Source organism: Podarcis pityusensis (genome assembly GCF_964106645.2).
Source record: "Podarcis pityusensis genome assembly, chromosome: 5".
NCBI classification, from domain to species: Eukaryota; Metazoa; Chordata; class Lepidosauria; order Squamata; family Lacertidae; genus Podarcis; species Podarcis pityusensis.
The window spans coordinates 27,232,408-27,254,538 of record NC_138032.1 but is presented as its reverse complement, the minus strand read 5'-3'; the positions used below and the strand labels follow the sequence as shown (position 1 = coordinate 27,254,538).

General features: G+C 38.5%; 1 protein-coding gene across 5 annotated transcripts in view; it reads left to right on the top strand.

Annotated features, from left to right (window-relative positions):
• U2SURP (U2 snRNP associated SURP domain containing) overlaps nt 1–21,921 on the top strand; it is a 33,072-nt gene extending 11,151 nt beyond the window's left edge. For 4 of the 5 annotated variants that reach the window (XM_081007851.1, XM_081007850.1, XM_081007849.1 and 1 more), the window contains exons 10-27: nt 946–1,111; nt 1,946–2,157; nt 3,671–3,714; nt 7,756–7,860; nt 8,520–8,586; nt 8,678–8,841; nt 9,220–9,382; nt 9,857–9,936; nt 10,686–10,773; nt 12,124–12,246; nt 13,794–13,950; nt 14,816–14,911; nt 15,186–15,252; nt 16,738–16,900; nt 18,663–18,773; nt 19,830–19,948; nt 21,166–21,342; nt 21,699–21,921. In XM_081007851.1, coding sequence (XP_080863977.1) covers nt 946–1,111; nt 1,946–2,157; nt 3,671–3,714; nt 7,756–7,860; nt 8,520–8,586; nt 8,678–8,841; nt 9,220–9,382; nt 9,857–9,936; nt 10,686–10,773; nt 12,124–12,246; nt 13,794–13,950; nt 14,816–14,911; nt 15,186–15,252; nt 16,738–16,900; nt 18,663–18,773; nt 19,830–19,948; nt 21,166–21,342; nt 21,699–21,837 — 2,241 coding nt within the window. In that variant the 3' untranslated portion in view covers nt 21,838–21,921. Of the gene's footprint in view, nt 1–945; nt 1,112–1,945; nt 2,158–3,670; nt 3,715–7,755; nt 7,861–8,519; nt 8,587–8,677; nt 8,842–9,219; nt 9,383–9,856; nt 9,937–10,685; nt 10,774–12,123; nt 12,247–13,793; nt 13,951–14,815; nt 14,912–15,185; nt 15,253–16,737; nt 16,901–18,662; nt 18,774–19,829; nt 19,949–21,165; nt 21,343–21,698 lie in introns of those variants that run through there. The other variant, XM_081007852.1, reaches the window with a different exon arrangement.
• The last annotated feature ends 210 nt before the right edge of the window (nt 21,922–22,131 follow it).

Here is a 22,131-nt window from a genome sequence, read left to right as displayed (position 1 = left end):
ATTCGAGTTTCGGCCTCTGAGTTCCAGCTTTATCTGCTGTACTTCGCCACCATGTATTCGTTTACAGTGGTACCTTGGGTTACAGACGCTTCAGGTTACAGACTCCGCTAACCCAGAAATAGTACCTCGGGTTAAGAACAGAACAGAAATCGCGTGGCAGCAGCTGGAGGCCCCATTAGCTAAAGTGGTACCTGAGGTTAAGAACAGTTTCAGGTTAAGAACGGACCTCCAGAACGAATTAAGTTCTTAACTTGAGGTACCACTGTAACTTTTTGCAGAAAGCTGTTCCAAAAATGGCTTATATTCTCATGTTTAAATATAGTGGAAAGTATGGTTCAAGCTCTAACAACATGCATGAGTGAAGATGCTTCACAAGAACTTTGTTCTGCACTCTCCTGCTTAAAAAGAGATTGACGGAATGAGATACCAACATTCTCATGCCAGGCATAAAAGCCACAGAAAAGAAAAAAAGCTTTGCTTGCCCACTTGCACTTCCCTTTATCTTTTTTGTTAGTCTTTCTGCTTTATGGCTAACCTTTCCCCCATTGAGTCATTCTCCCCCTCCACCTTCCTGCTGTGTCTGGGGAGGAGTGGCCAATTGTTTCTCTTCACACAGCCTAGGCTTTTGGACCAGCATATATTTGGCAGATTTTTCACCATTCCCATTCCTTGGAATTAATTGCAGGATAAGTGGCCACATGCTTTGTCAGCGAGCAAGGAAGTAAATCTGTATTGCAAGTTAAAGATACAGCAGATTAGTATGTCTTAGAACTAGTTCCAAACCATGATTTGGTGCTATGACAGTGAGCCTTCAATCTGTGTCTGGCTTATTCATGGCCTTCTCATAACACTTTTACAATGCCTGGTTCCTTAGCTTCTTTCTTCTTGTGTCCAGTTGAAAGGAAATCGTTGAATCACATTCTGGTTTCTTCCTATTTGCTATAGATGAATGAAGAGATGCTGTGTCAAGAATTTGGACGCTTTGGGCCTCTGGCAAGTGTCAAAATTATGTGGCCAAGAACTGATGAAGAAAGAGCGAGAGAGAGGAATTGTGGATTTGTTGCTTTCATGAATAGGAGAGATGCTGAACGTGCGCTAAAGAACTTAAACGGTAAAGAGAGGGTTTCAAAAAAACTTGAAACATGACATTTGAGGAAAAGCATTGGGAGAAGCAATGCACCTTTTAGTGGAAATTAACTGGGGCTAGAGGTATATTTTCTCTTTCAGTTGTGCTCCATTGTTTTTTCCCCCCATTGTGGGGTGCTCTAAATTTTAGAAGAACCCTTCTGAGCCAACTCAAGCGGAACTAAGACAAAAAAGAGACATCTTTGCTTTAATTAATCATTCCCTCGTGGGGCACAAATTAATAAAAGGCGAAGGCTAGGAGGTAGCATTGGAATTTCTTTCAAGATTCCAGAGTGAGAGAATCCAGGAAAGGGGGAGGAAACCCCCCCCACTTTTGTACACCCTATGCAAGTATTGGGCACTTCACAAAAATAAGTTGTGTTCCTATCAAAAAGGACTTGCGATCTGAAAGGCTGCCTTCCAGTGTAGAAGATGTGTAGGCAGTTCGTAAAGTTGAAGGCGCGCGAGTGAGTATTCCGCTACTTGAACTACAACTCCTTTATATGTAATAAAGTTTTACTATGCTTGCTGGTCTTCAGGGTCGGCAATGCTTAGTTGCTCTAGACACAGTATGTCCAGCCAGATTCTTACTCTTGTCCTTCTTAAGGATTGGAAGCATACATTTCTCCTAAATAAAACTGAGAGTGCAGGACTTAGCAGAGGGGGGAGAATTCACATTCTGGCAGCAGCAGGCAGCATTATTCTTTGATACATGACACAATAAGTGAGCTTTTATGTGGACACCACTTGTTTTCATTGAAATACTGCTATTTCTTTCAACTTGCCTATTTCTAAACCAATGCAATCTTTCATTTGGCAGGCAAGATGATCATGTCTTTTGAAATGAAACTAGGCTGGGGCAAAGCTGTTCCTATTCCTCCACATCCTATATATATTCCCCCCTCCATGATGGAGCATACTCTCCCGCCACCTCCTTCAGGCCTGCCATTTAATGCTCAGCCCAGAGAGAGGTTGAAGAACCCAAATGCTCCAATGTTGCCGCCGCCAAAAAACAAGGAGGATTTTGAGAAGGTAAAAAGTTAACCAGGGCCATACCTCATCTTTATAAATGCTAAATCTATGGTAGTCTTTAATATTGTCTTTATAGAATTGTACTGTCCAGGTCTTAGCTAAAACTGAGTTGTTCCCTGCCTTAGCTTAAGAAGCCTCATTTCAGAGGCATTGCCTTGGTATATTTATGCCACAGAACTGGGCCTTGTTTTTCATTGCACTTTTAAATCTGGCCGTCATGGGGTTTTTTCCCCCTCCACGCTCCCTGGTTTTCCCCCCTCTTCTGTCCCCCTTTTTGTTAGCTGCCAGATTTGCATTATCTAAATTATTTCATTTTAAAAGGCTAAATTTTAAATCCAGGCAGATAAATTAACACTAAAACGAGCTCACAGTTTTTTTTTTAAATGAAGAAAATTATTTCAGACATTGATTCAGTAGCTGAAGAGGGCAGGATATTTAAAAGGATATTAGTCTTTAGAACATGGTAAGTATATCTTAAAACCAAGTGTAAGGTCACAATGATATAATAAGTTGTAAAGTTCTTTAGAGTTGGAAGGGTTGGGAACTAGAGGTCAGTGCAAATGTAACACTCTTGTTTGAATTGAGAGCTGGCTGCAAGGTTGTGTGCCCCATCACTTTCTGAAGTGTAAATTGGCCATTGTTGGCCTTAACCATGGCTAACAGTTGTGTTGGCAGTGTTGCTGGCTGTGAGTAAGGCTACCCAGGGATCGCTCCCCCAAGCAGGATCTGAAATCAAAGGTCCAAGCTTGGATTCTCATCCTGGTTAAGTGAGAGTCCTGATTAGCCTTAACTGTAGTCAGTATTACTGCAGATGTAATGATTAACTGTGGTTAAAGCCAATGGTGCAGATTGGAGAAGTCAGTCTTCAGAAAGGAGGGGATGGAAAGGAGCACATAGTCTCACAGCCTGATTACTTAACCATGCTTAAGTAAATCATAAGCTATAGTTTGTGCAGGACCCAAGTAGCAAATGGAAGGGAAAGAAGATTTCTTTTTTTCTTTTTACATTGGTCTTTCATCTAGCAAGCCCCTTCATATGCATACAGTGGACTAGCCAGAGCATAGTAAGGTTTTGATTTTTCCACTTCCTTTAAAGCCTTTCCCCTATTCTGTACTAGGAAACTGTTTCCAAAATGCAAGAGGCCTTTGGAAATGGCTACTGATGCAGTAGAGGGGAATTGCTGTTAGGAAAAAGAAAAGCCCTGCTGTGTGCATGGATCCTGCCTGCTCCTCTAGATTGCTGCCATTGCCAGTATAGTACCTATTCAGTGCATTGATGTGCATTCTCTCAGGAATGTTCTAGTGCTTTGAAATTCGTGAACCTTCAGTGGTTCGCTGCACACAGCCATTTGCTCTTTATGTAAATCCGTAGTGTATAACTTCGCAGCAGTGATTGCCTGCAAAACTTGTGATAGATGTGTAGTATTTTCAATGCATATGTATTTTTTTGCTTGTTACTTGTTAACAATACTCACATATTCTATGTTTATTATCTGATGTGACTTCATATACAGACTCTGTCGCAAGCCATAGTCAAAGTGGTTATCCCAACAGAAAGGTACATTTTTTTCTTTATTATTACTGATCTAAATATAGCAAATATCCCCTTTTGGAATTTTACAGAAAAAGTGTCATGTTGAGGAAAGTTTTAGGCTTGACTGAGCAATGGTTATACCACCCAGGTTGGCAGTGAGAATGTTGGGATCTATATTAAAATTGAGGTTTCATTTATTTTAACTAGTATTTCAGTTCAGAATGATAATTTAAACGGATTAAATATGGGATTATTTTAGCATGTGAATGAAGACTGCTGTATTTCAGTAAAATTCTGAGTGGTATATAGATTTGCCGAATGACTGATAGCTTAATGGGGGATAGCAGTATAGTCTCTCTTATCCAGATAGCCTGAGAGTATCCCTTAAGCATTTACACAGCTAACCTGTGACCCTTTAGATGTTGCTGGATTACGAACACCCCATCAGCCCCAGCCACATGGCAAGGGTAAGGAATTATGGCAGTTGTCCAACACCATCTGCAGAGCTACAAGTTAGGCACTCTTGTTTAACTACACAGATAACCAGAAAGATATAAATGCTACTTACATTATCAGAAGGTTTAATGGAGGATATAAAATTGGGATCATTAGAAGAATTTGGTTACTAAGGTTAGGATAACTATATGTTCTTTTCTGTAATGTTTCCTTAAAGGCTGTTTTGTTGCACTTGCCCCAATTACGTTTTGTTTCCCCGAGTTAGGAGTGTCTAAACATGGAAGATAGCCACATAGCCCAGAGATTTGGCACCAAGGGTACAACTCACGATTAGTGCAGTGTAAGTGCTAGGCATACCCTTGCTCAGCCAAGCACAAAATTATTCTCAAACATTGTAACACAAACACTTGCTTTAAAAAAGAAAAGAAAAAGGAACACCAAAGAATTCAAATTCTCTTTGACATTGGCCTTGGTGAGCAACACCAGCTGAACTGTCTGCGGCAGCGGGGGACCAGGAAAACATCATGGGATGGATTGGGAAAGTATACAGTTTTTGACCAGACACTGGTACGATCGGCTCCAATTAATGTGGTTTTATTATAACTGAAAAGACTTTTTTGTTGGCCAACTTAATGTTTGAAATTTTTAAACTATCATCCTTTCATGCTACACTGTTTTTTGTCATGAACATTCTCAGTACTTTTGTAGCAAGGCTGTAAGTTTTTGAGAGAGCAGTGAAGACATCTTTTCCATACATAAAACACACAGTATTAACATAGAGGAGTTGCAGCTTCTGGTGTTGAGGAGTACTAGTGCAATGGGGGATAGTTGAGATGGGCCAATAAAACGTGGTTGCAAACATTTAGATAGATTTTTGTTGGCTAGCGTTTAAATTAATATCTTTTAGAAAAAGCAGACCTCCTATTTTGCTCACTGCAGCATTTCAGTCTGTGCCATAGAAACTGTTCCTATGTACATCTGTAACTGTATTTGAAAGTATTAATACGAAGCATTTTGAGCCTCCTACTAGAAATTCTATTGACATAATTTTGGTGAAACAGTTAATGAACATTTCCAGCATATGCTTTGATCTACTGAGACCGCAACATTTCTAGTAAATTAGTTTTATCTGTGATGCTGTTCAGCGACCAAAATGCAAGAGCATCAGCTTTGAACAGTAAGAAGTGGTAAGATTGTAGCTCATCTTTAACAACTTTGCCATCTTGTCCTGTTGTTGCTCCTGAGTGTGATGCAAAGTTTTCAGAGATTGGATGCTGCAGACCTCTTATTCCTTGATAAAGGGTTTGGTTTAATTTTTTTAAAAAACTTCATTTGGAGCATAAGAGACTGATATGCAGAATCAACATTATGCTGGGGGGGGGGGACGTAATACTTTCAAATGTATCAAAGGAATGCAAAGAAGGGCAGGTTTGTGCTAAAGGAGAAGTGGCTTACCATCAGGGCTTATTGTGAAGCCTAGGCACCTCAGTTAATAGCTTTTTATAACTTGTGTGCCACTACTGAATATGCCCAATTACTGTAAGTAATGTGATCCCAAAGGCTCTTAAAGGTCAAAACCAAAAATGACTTCCTGCTATTGGTATTTTCAAATACAGTTTGTACATACTCAGATTTTTTTCCCACTTGAGACTTCCAGAAAACTGCAGTGAGCAAAATGATTACTAAGTTATTTGGAATGTGTGTTGAGCAGCGGTTCTTGGTTGATCATAGAAAGTTTTTAGGATAAGACTTCTAGACTGCTTCTAGTAGTTAACAGCATGTTTTAATTGTAGTAAGAATAGTCCTAATATTCATGAAGGCAGGAACAGATTTCCCTTTTTAAGTTGTCAAACATATGTGCATTACTGTGAGTGATTAAGATTGGACAAAGTCCTAACGTGCAATGATATGCACATTGAAGATCTATGAAAAGCATTAAGCAGAGTATGACACTTAGGAATAATTGTAGTTTTAAAATACTGAGACATGCATCTCGTTTAGTAGTCACAAACACCTTTTGAATGTGGCAGGAAGCCAATACTGCTTTGATTTAATGCAAATAGCATCTGTAGTAGGATGAAATTGGGGCTGCTGGGGGGGGAAATGTACTGCTTTTATTCTAATACATATTGTGATATCTGTCTTGGTATACAACTGAGCAACCCAGGGAAGCCCTTTTCATGTGCAAATGAGCATGCATGCACCATGGGTTTTTCATTGATTTGATTGATTTCTTTTTAAACTCCGGAAAGCTTAAACTGCAGTTTATAGTGCAGCACAAACTACTGCTGTTCAGAAAAATACTTCTTTTTTAAAAAACAATACCCTGCCCCATTGTGTATGGATCTCTTTGCTCTTCTCTGGATTGTGGTCAAAGGCTTGTATCTGAAGATAAATTAATTGAATGGAGTTTGATGGAAGAAAAGTTTTCAGCTTTCTTCTACTGCAGCCACCTGTACCCCATGAGAAGCCTCTCTGGAGGGTTGGGATGGGGGAACTCCTCAGCAATTTTGGATGTGGCCAAAGTTGGCCAACTCAGTTTGGGCTGGTTTCCCCCACCTCCTGTTTTGGCTAACTTCATCTCTCATTTTGGAGGAGGGCCCCTGGCTCTTCAGTCAAGCATTTGTGGGAGCTCAGGTGGTTACAGGCAGACGAAGGGACAATAAACTTTCTTTCCTTGACCTGTCTTAACTTAGGATGTAAGCAAATCGGATATATTCCAAAATTAAAAACTTTTCTTACTATATTGTAGTAGTTGATTTTTACATTTTTTTAATGTTGACTTAAATCCTTGAGTGCAATTTGAAATGCCTAATGATTGAAAATTATTGTTCATGGTAGAGAAGTGATTAGAACTTGTGGCTCAATAATTATTATTACTAAGCGGTATGTTGTCACAGTTGACAGCTACCTTTTCATGGAATAAATACTTGCCTGAAGAAAAGTGTTCTTCCTAGTGTCCTTTAAAGTAAAATGAAAATTGTATTCTGGTGGCTTCTCATCCAAGGAACCTGATTAAGATCAGGTTCTTAGGCACTCAACTTTCAGCAGTACTGAAGCATAAGCTGCCATACCGTTTCCTTCCGCCTCTGTTGTATTTTGATTGTTAGCATTTGTGTGTGTATGCACAACATTTTAAATTTTAATTGAGCTTAAGCAAAAGATTTTATCAAACAAAAAGTTTAATTTTGAGCAGAGTATTCTCCTGCAGCACAATTCTATGCATGTCTAATCAGAAGGAGGCCCCATTGAGTTCCAGTGGTCCTACTCCCTGATACGTGTGCATAAAATTGCATTATTATATTTAGAAACACAGTTTTTATTGCATTAGTTCTGATTCAGGCAAAAGTGAACAACAAACTGGAAAAGAATATTGCATTTCTCTTTCTAATATAATTCAATGAGCCACAGGACCTACTACTACTTTATACTAGTTTTATTTTTGCCCATCATGGTGTTCAGAACACTGCTCCAAATTCTTAATTTGTATAAATCTTCTTAACTGTGCAGCAAAAATAATCTTCTCCATTTATTAATACCTTAGGTGGAGTGTAGTTTGTTTAGTGTTAGGTCTGAATCAATTTTTCTTTAACTGTGTTGTTGTTGTAGGAATTTGCTTGCGCTGATACATCGAATGATAGAGTTTGTGGTGCGTGAAGGACCTATGTTTGAAGCCATGATTATGAACAGAGAAATCAACAATCCAATGTTCAGGTGCTTATTTTTCTGTTTCTGTTCAGTGCTGTCTTTGTCGCATGTACTGTCATTGTTGCTTCAGCGCTGCTGTGTGCAGTTATTCACAGGCATTTATGCAAACCCTACTACTTTGTAGGCATAGTTCTCACAAGCAGAAAATGAGGTTTCAAGTATTTGTGTGTAGTGCATCTTTTCAGACACAATTGACTATATTTCTTTAAAAAAAATAAGTGACAGAAAATAGGAAACTGACCTAACCTTTTCCTTGACATGTCAGTCTTTTGTCGTCGTCTTCTTCTTCTTCTCATCATCATCATCATCATCTAATTTGTATACTGCCCCTATACCTGTAGAATCTCAGGGCAGTCCACAACATAAAATTCCAATATAAGAATCACAAAATCTCTCACTCCCGTTCTCTTATGATTGAATAGTGTTTCATGTGAATATTCACCTGCAGCCTGAAGTGGTACAGTGCAAATACTGGTATGCTACCAGATCTGCTGCTTGTAAGATCTAGGTCTTGATGATCTGAATGTTGCATAGATCAAAGAATGGTAGGGGTGTGGTATAGTGGTAGAAACTAGGTTTTTTCTGGTGTTGAAATGCTGCTTTTCTTATGTTAGTGATCTCAATAGGGACATGCTCTGATTTCACACCCTCTGCTTTTTATTTAGGTTTTTATTTGAGAACCAGACTCCAGCCCATGTATACTACCGGTGGAAGCTTTATTCAATTCTACAGGTAAAAATACTTTTAACTGCAACTTCTAATATTACCTGTGATCGGCATACTGGTTGCTTTGACCATGGTTGTGTGTGTGTGGTTTTTTTAGGGTGAATCACCAACCAAATGGAGGACTGAAGACTTCCGTATGTTTAAAAATGGGTCATTTTGGAGGCCACCTCCTTTAAATCCATATCTCCATGGGATGTCAGAAGAACAAGAGCCTGAAGCATTCGTAGAGGAACCTAGCAAGAAGGGTGCACTTAAGGAGGAGTAAGCATCTTTAAAGAACCTAATATGTCATCTTTTCACATAGACAAGTGATAGCTCATCTGCACTATTCCAATGTGTAGAGATAGGAGCCTACACAGAAATTCCAGTATGTGGAAGAGCTGGCCAACTTTTTTGAAAGCATCCTAACACAAAGTTTCTTAGAAGTAACTAATTTCTAAACATCCATGTTTCCCCTCCTGTTGAGTATGGGTGAAAATGATAAACTACTACTAAAATTCTCTCGTCTCAGTAAAAAAATGTATTGCAGATTGTTCTCAGTTACTTTGACTCTGAAATAGAATGTTCAATAAGGCTCATTTATAAATATACAGAAAAGGTGTTGCTAAGTTTTCTAAAAATTTGAAACTGGAATTTTAGACAGAGGGACAAGTTAGAGGAAATCCTGCGTGGGTTAACACCGCGTAAGAATGATATTGGAGATGCAATGGTTTTCTGTCTTAATAATGCTGAAGCTGCTGAAGAAATTGTAGACTGCATTGCTGAGTCACTATCCATCTTGAAGACTCCACTTCCTAAAAAGGTATGGTTGATTTCTCAACAGTTTTTATGTTTTATGTGTAAATTTGTGCATTGTTGATTGGCTGCAAAGCAATCAGTATCTATGTATATAGTAATAACCAACTATGAAAGATGCCTTTTGCTTAATTAAAATTGTCTTCTGCCCTAGTTGTAAAGCTTTGTAATAGTCACATGTTCCTTTTGTGTTTTTCCTCTTTGATTAAAAATAAATTGCACAGGTATTTGCCTTTTGCAGATTGTGCCAACTGTTCATACCCCCCCCCCCAAGAAGTTGGACATTGAGTATTTTGGTGCTGAACTTTGGATAGTTTGGCATTTTGTAGCAGGAGTTTATATCGTGCACATTTGAACAGGCTTTATTTATTTATTTTTTAAAAACTGGTATGCTGTTCTCTTAAAATGGCAATTTCAACTGGATTTTCAAAGTTATTTGTGGAACAGTAATATTGATAACACTTCTAATTTTTTTTTGCAGATTGCAAGATTATATTTGGTGTCGGATGTGTTGTACAATTCTTCTGCAAAGGTTGCCAATGCTTCATATTACAGAAAATTGTAAGTATCAACATTTTAAACTTTCAAGAAAAGTCAAAAACCTTTGTAGATTTTGAATTTTGCATGTGCTACCTTGTATTACAGTCTGGCACCTTGACAAATCTGTAGGAGTACCAATCTTTAAAAAAATATTTACACTTGGATCAATTTGGAGCCAACTTAAAATTGTGTAACTTTCCTCTGCAGCATGCACTCATTGTTAAACTAGGATAATTTCTCTCTCTGTATGTGTGAATACAGTCATACTTCATGTTACGGACTCTTCAGGTTACGTGTTTTTGGGTTACGGACTGTGGGAAACCGGGAAGTACCGGAACGGGTTACTTCTGGGTTTCACCACATGCACAGAAACGCTAAATCGTGCTTTGCGCATGCACAGAAGTGCTGAATCGTGCCTGCGCAGACGCGGCGCTTCAGGATGCGAACGCTGCGGGTTGCAGACGTGCCTCTGTCACAGATTACGTCTGCAACCCGAGGTTCCACTGTATATACATGTGCTAGGTGTCTTGAAAGGCTGGGTTTATAGCAATAAATTTATAGCAATAAATTTTGACAAATTGTAGTAACCTTTCTAAAGATTTTATTCGTGAAGCTAATTTTAGACCTATTCCTAAATGGGTGTGTTTAGGGCCTCTTCTGTATAATTAGAAATTTGGGCGCACATTTTTGTAGCTTAGATGCAAGTTGAATGACTTTCGCTGTGGCTTACTCAGTAATGCAAACTGTAATATATGAAAATGTTGTTTCAGTTTTGAGACAAAACTTTGCCAGATATACTCTGATCTGAATGCTACATACCGAACAATACAAGGCCATTTACAGTCTGAAAACTTTAAGGTATGTGTATGATTATTTATTGAATTTGTTTACTTCCATGCAGTGAGCAGTTTCAGGGTGAAAACAGCTGTCCGTTGCAACTTAAAAGACTAACCAATTTATTATCATGCAAGCTTTTGTGGATCATAGACCACTTCAGCAGATGAATGAAGTGTAGCTGTGAATTGGCAAGCATATATATGCATGATGGGGGCAGGGCAACAGAGAGAAGAGATGGGAAATGTAGAGAACTGATTCAGAGGGAAATGAAGAACGAAACCACCACTAGCAGATAGTGATATTTAACTAAAAGCAGATTAGCTGCCGTGACCAATTTAACAAGGCCATAACACACACATCTTGCTATTGGTAAGCTAGTTAATTCAAGTAGTGTGGAACAATAATATCAGTTCTTGCCACAGGTGATACAATTTATCAAGTGTTTCAATTCAGTGGTATCCCATGGAACTTTCTCTTAGAAGTTTATTTTTTATTTCCAATATTTATATATCACCTAACAACAAAAGTCCTCTGGGTGATTTACAAGTAAAAATTAAAAGCATAAAATATGATAGGAAACTAACATCTTAACACACAGTAAAACCAGCCACGGAGAATGACATCAGTACAACAAATAGAAAATAATAATAATAATAATAATAATAATAATAATAATTAATAATAATAATACTTATGACTGAAAATGTCACCTGGCACCTTAAAAGACAGACCTCTCTGAGGGTGCCAACACTGGAAAGGCCCTCTCTAGTAGCCAACCTCATTTGTTCCTTTATTGACATAAAAAATGAAATTATAAATATATAATGTAAATAATATAAAACAGCAAACAAAATAGTGTTGTAAAAATATAAGTGTTAAATAAAAGCTGTTCTGCTTGGTGCCAAAAAATAATTAGTGCAAGCCTCTCTGGGGAGAAAATTGCATTAGGAACCTGCCCTTCAATAAATATACAACCTTTCATGTCAGAAACAAATGACTTTGTTTTTCACCAAAGCAAAGTTTGTGTATAGTTTGCTGTGAAAATAAAATCCCAATTAAATATAAATAGTGCAGTCTACACTCCATTGCAGTCTGCACCAAATATATTGGTTTTTATTGGCTGTACCCAAGTCATACTTGGAGTAGACCCATTGAAATCAGTGGACTCAAGTTAGTACTTAACAAGGATTTCCGTGGGTCTGCTTTGAGTATGACTTTGCTGGATGTCCCCCAAGTTTACTAAACACATCAAAACCGATATGAACATTCTGTGACGGGTGCAGTGCTAATTAGATAGGTGGCGTTGTGCTTTGTGTAATGTTCTTAAAGTACTTCTCAATACAAATGACTAGCATTGTTTACTACTTTTAGCAACGGGTAATGACATGCTTCAGAGCATGGGAAGACTGGGCGATTTATCCAGAACCATTTTTGATCAAACTGCAGAATATTTTCTTGGGGCTTGTAAATATTATTGAAGAAAAGGAAGTGGAGGTAAGTGTGAGATAAGACCATTATTGGTACTATTCGTTTGGAAGCAAACAAGAGAATCTGAAGCCTTACAGGTAAGGAAATCATAGCAGAGGTTTGTAGCTGGACTCTAGGGCATGAAGGCTTCTCTTGGTTCCCAAATGAATCTTTCCTTTCATTTGAAGTTGCATAAACACAGTTTTCCCCTAATGTGAATGTTAACATTGTCCATACCTTTGCCTTTGAACTAGCTCATTTACCAGTTACGTATTGGAAATTACTTGGAACCTGAAGCACGTGCATTGCCTCTTTATCAGTATTCAGGTGTGTGTTTGTGAGTGAGAGAGAATTTTAAAATACCTGAATGCTTGAGACCAGCCTCCATCTCTTCCATATTATGTGGTTAGAGTTGGAATTAACGGATTAAAATACATGTTGTCTATTAGGGCTTTTGTCTCAAGAAGCTGGAATGTGTCTAAAAAGTTGTTAGAGCCAAGAATTTCTAACCTGTGGCTAATTCCTCACAGGTGCAAGGAGAAGCAGTTTTGAGAAACGTATAGTTGTTGAGAGTTGGTTGGTTTTGTAATTAGAGCAGAAGATACAAACAACTTAGGGCCTGGTTCACACAGAGAGTTGTTCTTGTCTTACGGCTCATGGTTTGTTTGGAGAGAAGCAAATGAGCCTAAGTTTGACAAGAAGTCACAGTACAGTTTGTCTCTTCGCCTGTACAGTAGCAGTGAGGAAGGAGCAAAATGCCCATAGTTTCAGCAGCATGTGTAAAGCATAGTTTATTTTAAGTACTATTTCATGTGAAGTGCAGGCCAGGCCAAAATTATTGGGTTATCCAAACCATAAATATGTACCACTCACGCCAGATGTCTTTTGTGAAGTAATTCAAGAAAGTAAGCAGGAGAGATTACATCTTTTGTCTATAGACTTACTGCAGTGTAAACAATAAATGAACTACATGAATATGGGAACTCCGCTATCTATTACCTGGTTTCTGAAGGGAAACTTGGAAAGTGTTTGCATGTGCTGAACTCTTTTATATTATTAAACACAAACATTGGTGTCCCCTTCCCCCCTCCCCCCAAGAAATTGTGCATCTACTACATTTATGGACCCTGAGGAAAATGTATTATATCTCTAACCAGGGTCTTACTTCTGGCATCTTCATGTATTGTGTGAATGGTAAACTGCTTTGCATACTTGACAGAGGTCTTTAATGTGTCAAGTAAATCCAGAAACTTCCTATGTGTTCAGTTGTACAACAAACTGTGATGCTAGCATACTAGTGGTGCTAGTAGCACCCAGATGTGGAAAACAGTATGCGCAGGTTGAAAGACTGGGGGAATCAGACATATTGTGCAGATGCCCATGTCACATTGTATATCGGGTGCACACACTTCAGCCCACAAGGAAAAGTGCTGGATTTGTGAATTGCCCCATAATAGGAGGTGAACCTAATAGCTCTGCACATTTTTGTGAACTAAATGCATAAAATGTATCAAATGAAGCTGTAACAACTTGAGGAAAACACTGTGCATATAAAACTTACATTTGGTTTACAGGAAGTACCCGATGATCTCGATGGAGCTCCCATTGAGGAAGAGCTTGATGGTGCTCCTCTAGAAGATGTGGATGGAATTCCTATTGATGTTGCTCCAATTGATGATCTTGATGGAGTCCCTATTAAGACACTTGATGATGACCTTGATGGTGTTCCCTGTAAGGAATACTAGATTTAGTGTACTTAGAAGCCTGCACTTTCTCACTGCAAAACGCACATTTAATTGAGGCCCCATTTTTTCTGGTACTTCGGCGTTTAAAATGCAGTGTTGCTGAGATTTGAGAACAGGTGTTTTTATTAGGTATTTGGCTTCCATAGACTAATAGTAGAAAAATGGAAGATGTGAGGTCTGTTGGTTATTACTATTCTGTCCATGTTCAATCATATATAAGCAAGATCTGTATTTTCATTACCTTGTTAGGCTATAAATCAACTTGGGGCAGAAACCCTTTTATTACAGGTTTATCTTGAATGCCTCCTAAAATTGATAGCTCCAGTGCAAAATGATAACATAGCAGAAAGACTACAGCGACTCCTTTGCACAGGATAGCTCAAATGTTCCTAGATCCCACAGAGCTTTAGATCAGGCCTCTCATAATTTGTGCTCAGATTCTGGAATTTAGAGGGGCTTGAGTGCATGTCTCCCAGAATTATGATCTCTGTCTGTGTCTTGGTCTTCTCCCTGACATACAAGTTTCCATATGCAGTAGGCTTTTATGTGAAGTGAATCCTCTGCCTTTACTTTAAAATGGCATGGGCCTTAGAAGATTGCGTTATGGGCCCTTCCTGAATATTCAGGTCTGCCATTCTAAAAGCACAAGGTCATAGATCCCATTGGTGGGATGCTTCTGAGTAAACATGCAGAGACTTGCTCTGCACGTAATCTTTTACTTGCAGCAACGTATGCTGAAGCCTGCACCTTTTAAAATAGCTTATCTTTTTCAAGTGCCCTATATAAGAGAGAGCATGCTAAGCTGGACTACTTTGGAATGTTGGTCATTGCTATAATCTTTTATTCAACAGTGGATGCTTCTGAAGAGTCTAAAAAAAATGAGCCAATTTTCAAAGTTGCCCCTTCAAAGTGGGAAGCAGTAGATGAAGCTGCACTTGAAGCTCAAGGTTAGTGTCATATCTAGCTTCTGCCACTTTCGTTACGTACATTTCAGTTAAATGGGTTTTAGTTCAGCATTTCTTGCTAAATATTAATGAAGCAATACTTTAAATTCACTAGCAGACATCACAAGTGCTGCTCTTATTCTGGAACAGTGCCATTAAATAAAAAAGTTAGAATTTAACTGCTATGCAGCATAGCTACAAATACCTTTTAAAAAAATAAGATTTATATAATTTTATGTAACACTGGCCATGTTTTTGCATCCCCCCCCCTTACTAGCGGTAACAACATCTAAATGGGAGCTTTTTGACCAGCATGAGGAATCTGAAGAGGAAGAAAATCAGAAGTAAGAATTAAGGTGTTCTGTATGTCTTTTCTCCCCCGTTTCCCGTGGCCACTCTGATCCTAAACATATTACACAATAACAAAGATCATTTCAAACATGCTATGGGGGTGTGAAATGTCTATGCTTCTGGAGTCCCATATTAAGGAAGAGATAAGCCTCCCATGGATAAATACAAAAGTTGTAACCTCATCCATTAATGCACATGTTTCCTTTAATTACTGGACTCTGGTAGCATGTTAGACCAAAGAACTGTCTATTCCTGCTTCCACGCCCAGTGAAAATCTGTTCAATGTCCCATGTGAGTTAGGCTCTGTAGAGTTATTTTAGAAAGTGATGGTAAAATCTCTTCTCCATTAGTATCTCAGATATAAATGATGTGGGTGCCAAAACAGCCTAGAGAAAAGGCAAGAGTGGATTCCTAGATATGTGGGAGATCCTTCAGGTTTTATGGGAAAACATTAAAAAAAGATATGCGACTTCTATCCCAAACTGAATCTGACTGATTCAGGTCTATCTGAGATTTGCCTGAAGTGGGTTGAGGCAGCCCCGGGTTGGGTTCAACAAAGGGGAGGACAAAAGGAATGGGTTTTAAACCCTGATTAAATGTATGGTTGGGGTGGGGCAGAAGTAGATTCAAGCAAAGACGCTTGCCTGTCCTCCTCCCTCCCTCTCATGGCTGCTGGCTGCATGTTTAATTAAGGTTTTAAACCCTACATATACATAGGGCTATGTGAGGCCCCTATTTGGATTTGGGGTCAGATTGGGCCCAAATGATGCCCCAAACTGGCTCAGAGGGAGCTGAAGCGGCACTCTCTCAGTAGTTGGATGCATGGAGCCAAATTGGGGCACATGGTCTTCTTGTTGAATCCAGACACATCCTGGCTCAAAGAGAGGTGCTGCACTGGCTTTCCATAGATCTGGGCATCCTCATCAATGAAGCACTCCATGCATTGTTGGATCAGTCACTGTTGATTCACTGCTGGGTCAGTAACGGGGAAATCAGATGCACATTTGCACTGCTTTGGTTTCACGCTGAGATGTGTATCCCCTCCCATAGTTACTTTGAAACCAATCCAGCAATGATATACTGCAGCCACACTTCATTGTGCTCTATTATACCTGTGTTATATTTCCTGTTCCTGGTCAAGCAAGTGACATTTATATGGAAGGCTGCTTCTGCTTGTGAAAGCGTGAATGAAGGGTTGAAAGGAAGCATAAACAGATATAACCCATCCTCCCCGTTTTCCCTGTGCTGTTCTTCTCCTCAGTAATTTTTCTTTGCAGTCCACGCCTAGTATTTTAAATAAAAAGGATATTGTATAATAATAGTAAGAGGATGTTACAGAACAAAAATAGAAGCAAAGTATGCTGGCACATGTATCTGTGCTTGACTTTATGTAATGACAAAATGCTCTGTTGGAAAATGATAAACAGCAGATTTCCCCCAGAGAGAATTAATTCCTGTACTTCCATTTTTTTAAAAAGCCAAGAGGAAGAAAGTGAAGATGAAGAGGACACCCAGAGTTCTAAATCGGAGGAGCATCACATGTACTCCAATCCAATCAGAGAAGAAATGTCAGATTCAAAATCTTCAAGCAAATACTCAGAAATGAGTGAGGAAAAGCGTGCCAAACTCAGAGAAATTGAGGTGTGTGAGAAAAACATGGATAAAATTTATTTTTATACTCTGACATAATTGATCAAGCATAAAAATAATCAGTTTCCCTGTTTTCAAATATTTCACTTGGATTTCAGGAGTGCTAATCAAATTTTATCATATTTAAGAATTACTTGTATTTGTACTATGTATATGTGAGGCTGGCACTGGGTCTTAATAGTTTTATTATTGAGAGATGAAACATAGGTACAACCTGGAGGACCCTCCTGGGCAAATTTTGGGGGAATGTGATAGGAGAAGAGGAAAAAGTTAAATTGCACAAGCAAAAAACTATTACACAGTTCAGTGGACATAATTAGGGCATTATTCAATCATAGCAAGTGTTGGGAAATAAATAGGGGAGGGCAGAAGAGGCAACAATTGAGCCATACACATGAGAAGCCTTGAACATTTTGAACTTTGAAGCCCATAATGTACTGAGCAAGTATATTTCTAAGCTACTTATTTTGCATAATTATTGGAGCCTATGCACTTTATTCAGTCTTGATTTAAGGATGATATTTGATCTCTTCTCAATTGTTAGAAGAGAGTGGTGCTTTTATTTTTGAATTTCTAAAGCACTTACTGCATTCCTAGAATGTAGGAAGAACTGTTGGGTAAAAGTGTATTCTAGTCATAACTACTTGGAAAGTCTAGGGTGCCCTCTGCTGGTGAGAAGAGTATAACTGTATTGCAAAATGAGATTGGTCCTTTAGGATTAATGGATTCTTATTCATGGATGCTTATTTTAAGGATCCCTTTTCTAAATATGATCTCAAATGCCCAATGAAAGTCAATACATTGGGGTATAATAATCTCTAAATTTATTGTATGATCTCCATTAAGGTTTTAAGCTGCATTCCTACTTGAGAGCGAGGAACTCTGCATTAATTTTCCTTTCATTTTTTGAGATTTAGCAGTTGTGTTGAGATGTAATGCTTAACCATTGTTAAGCGTTATGTGAATGAGCCCCTTTCTTTTTTTCTCCTCCTGTGTGGTTGCTTTCAATTAATCACAGTTCAGGTTTACCTGTGGTTTAGGGTTCAGGCATAATCTTATATGAGACCCACTACCTGCCAGTGTAGACAGTACTAAGTTAGATGACCAGTGGACTGACTTGATATAAGGTCGCTTCCTGTGTTCCTAATTTGGCTTGTTTCAGTGGTAAAAGCTAACAGCAGTTTGTCCCGGGATAATGCTAAACTGCAATTGGTTAAATAAAAGCAAGAATTTCAGATCTTGTCATGACTGTGGAGGAGAGTGTACAAACCCAAGGCTTATTCATGTAATGCCAAGTCGTAATTTTCCTTTTATCGAACCTGATGAAGAGACCAACTCCAGAGTCTTTCAGCCTCACTGATAATCTGAGGCGTGTGGTGGGATTTTATTATTTATTAAACAGAATTTGTATACTGCTTAATGATAAATAAAACTTCTAAGTGATGTACAAAGAATATAAAATATACATTAAAATGGTCAAAGCTTTAAAGGATCAAAACATAAAGTCAGTTTAAATTTCATTATAAACTAAAGGTACATATTAAAATACATGCCAGCTTTACATGTATTTTACTATCGTAATTGCACCAATTAATTGTTTTGAGAACTCGCCACTGAGGAGAAATTTATGTGAATGTATCTAAACCATGTACCCTAGGGCTAAAACGAAGTAAATAAAAAGCCTAATCCAAATGTGTATGTTGTAACTTTGCCAAACTTGCAAGTAACTCTAGTTGCATGTGTATTTTCACAGCTGAAGGTAATGAAGTTTCAAGATGAGTTGGAATCTGGAAAAAGACCCAAGAAGCCAGGCCAGAGTTTTTCAGAACAGGTCGAACACTACCGTGACAAACTGCTCCAGAGGGTAAGTAGTGCTACTGTTCTGGATTTTTTAATTTAGTTTAGATACAGATTTCTATTAATATTACTGGAACCTGTTTTGAGTATAATTCTAAGTTATTGCTTAGCATGATATGCACAAGCAGCAGCACATCTCAGGCTCAAATCCACTTGCAGTCTGGATCCAACCCATTGAATGGTACTGGCCTCACGTTACACTTGGCAATCTTAAATAAGAATAGTTTTGGAGCAGTTAATAGTTTGCCTGTTTAGTGTTTTAGACTTATCCAGATAGATTATTTGATCTGTAGAAGTGCATGATATCTAAAGTCATTTCTGTGGGTGATAGGTGCTTTGTGGTAGGGCTGCATTTAAAATTGAATATGAGCATACAGAAACTGACACAAGGCTTTATTACCTTTTTAAGCATATTAAATTGATAGGCTTGTGTAAACTAGACAAAATAATAAATAGCTTGGAATTTACTGCCCTGCAATAACTTCATGATATGTGTTGTTACTGTATCTATTTTTAAAGCGATTTAGCATCAAAACCTCAATTTTAAGGTTGCCACGCTTAATGATTACATTGCCACATATAACAGGCACATTTAGCTCGATACATTTTTTTAGAAGTTAAGTGCTGAAGGTTTTGTAGCTTTGAGCTAAAGATGTTTGAGAATCCAAAAGAATGCGATTAAGAAGAAAAAGATTTTTCCGAACTTGTTTTAAAAGTGGCTTCTTGATTTTGTTCGTGTAAATTTTGTACAGCAACGACTGTTGGTTAGTAGTAGAGCATATACAGAAGATCCCAGGTTTGTTCTCATATATCTAGGTAGCGCCGGGAATAGCATTTCTCTGAAACACAGGTGAATCATTGCCAGTCAGGGTAGATAGACAGCATTCAGCTAAATGGATCAGTGATCTAATGTGGAGTCATAGGAAGCTGCTTTAGACTGTTTCTTGTTCCCTCAATGTCAAGCTTTGGCTCTGTTTTGTAGGGCGTAAAATGAATTAACATATACATCTTGCTGTATGATAAATTCTGAATTCTCTGAAGTGCCCAATTACTTTTAATCTAGGAAAAGGAAAAGGAGCTGGAGAGGGAAAGGGAAAGAGACAAGAAGGACAAAGAGAAATCTGAATCCAGATCAAAAGAGAAGAAAGAGAAAGAAGAATGTACACCAACAAGAAAAGACAGGTATATAATTTAAGAAGACTAGATAGAATGCAGCCTGTGCAATGAGTTTTTCCCTTCTTCTCCGCCTGCATGCCCCCAAAATTAGGTCCAGGGGCTCCTCCAACACTTAAGAGCCAATTTTGAGGGGGTGGGCTACAGGGGAAAGGAAGGGAAGTTACATTGCGCAAGCAGAAGTCTCTTGCACCAGCAGAGCAGAAACTTCGGGGGCCACTCTGTTTTTGAATTGTTTTTCTGGTCACCTAAATTTGAGTGTCTGAATTTGAAAATAATACTTTCAGTGGGATGTGAGTTATCATTTGTGTGTGCGTGTGTGAAGATAGTATTGCTTTTGCAACCTTGCCATTGTTTACCCTGCAATTTCACAATCAAGGATCTTGGCATTTAGAAGAAAATTATCATCCAGTCAACTGATAACAGTGACGATAAATATGTACAGCCATTTTAAAAGGAACATTTAAAGCAATTGTTGCTATTTTAAATGTTAAGCATGTCAGGATAAAACAGCAAACAAGGGTGCACACAAGTTACAATATCTGAAGAACAAGGCTATAGCTTAAAACATTGGTGGGGAATCAGTAGGCTGTGGGCCTATTTTGGCCCAGCAGGTGGCCTAATTTAACCTGCAAGGTTGTTTTCCCACAAGCCATGCACACCCAACCTGTATGATGTCAGGTGTAGGGCAGCTAAAGGCGTGGCTGCAAAGAAATAATCAGGAAGGCTTTAAATGCTGTTTGGCACAGACTTCAGACCCTGCTGGATTAGCTACACCTTCGAGTTGCCAATCAGGAACACTAGAGTAAAGCTTATCCCTGCCAAAAGCAAATCTTGAATACAATGCCATTCAGTACTGGGAACTGGAGTGTATTCAATCCCAGCAGGGCTTGTAGTCACTGCTGATTAATTCAAATATTAATCGTTACTGATAAGCATCTGAAATAAATTTTACCATAGGTTTTCGGACAATCAGTTGCAGTTGTATTTTTTTAAAGGCAGTATAATTAAGTCCCAAGTTTTATTTAACCATGCAGTTTTGATGGGCAGCCTGATTGCCGCTGTAACTCCTATTGCTCTGGAAATGTGCATAAAGAGATTTTGAATATTTATGCATTTAATGTTCTGAAAGCAATGTCAAACTGCTTTAATATATTTGGTGAGGTGATGGGTATCTTTGTATAGGTGCTCATAATTTCTTTCTTTTCTTTTTTTTTTTTTTTAAGGAAAAGGCGACACAGCACGTCACCCAGCCCATCCCGCAGCTGTGGAAGCAGGCGAGCAAAATCACCGTCGCCAAAATCGGAACGCTCAGAACGATCTGAAAGATCCCACAAAGAAAGCTCACGCTCCAGGTCATCTCACAAGGATTCTCCCAGAGATGCCAGTAAAAAAGCTAAAAGGTAACGCTGTTCATTTCTGGAAATCCATTTTTGTTCAGTGTGACTCAGCAGCTAAGCCATCATTTGGCTTGGCCTGTTGTCTGAACCCGGAATCATCCTTTGAATAAATAAATAGAAACAGTTGTCTTTGTGTAATATTGTGGAGTTACAAAATTCTTGGGTGACACATATGCAGTAAAAATGTACAGGTAGTATTTTCTTGTCCACTTTTATACATGTTACAGGATAGAATTAATCTGTTTGGGGAAGAGTGCATCAGATCCAGCATGGTTCTGAACTACTCTAAGAATGGGGTTGATCTTGGCTGGCAGAAGCCAAATAAACAATCTATTGACATTAATACAATTTATTTTTAGGTCGCCGTCTGGCTCAAGGACACCCAAAAGATCAAGGAGGTCACGATCCAGGTCACCTAAAAAGTCAGGAAAAAAATCCAGATCTCAATCCCGCTCTCCACACAGATCCCACAAGAAGTCAAAGAAGAGCAAACACTGACAAACTCTTAATTTTTATGATGCTGTCACTTACTGGAAATGCGGTTTTGTTTTTGTGCCTGAAGAGTCTGTTTAAAAAAAACAACACCACAAAACAAAGAAAGCATTCCTAATTTTTTTTTTTGTGAATGCACGTGTATACTCATGAGTAACTGCATCGGTAGACCTGTCATTGTTTTATATTGTACAAAATACCTTCATTGTGGCTACTTCCCAGAATGAGATTTTGTGTTTAGAAACTTCATCTGAAATGTGTGTAACTGATCTGCTGGCAGTAGTGATATTTTGTTTTAGA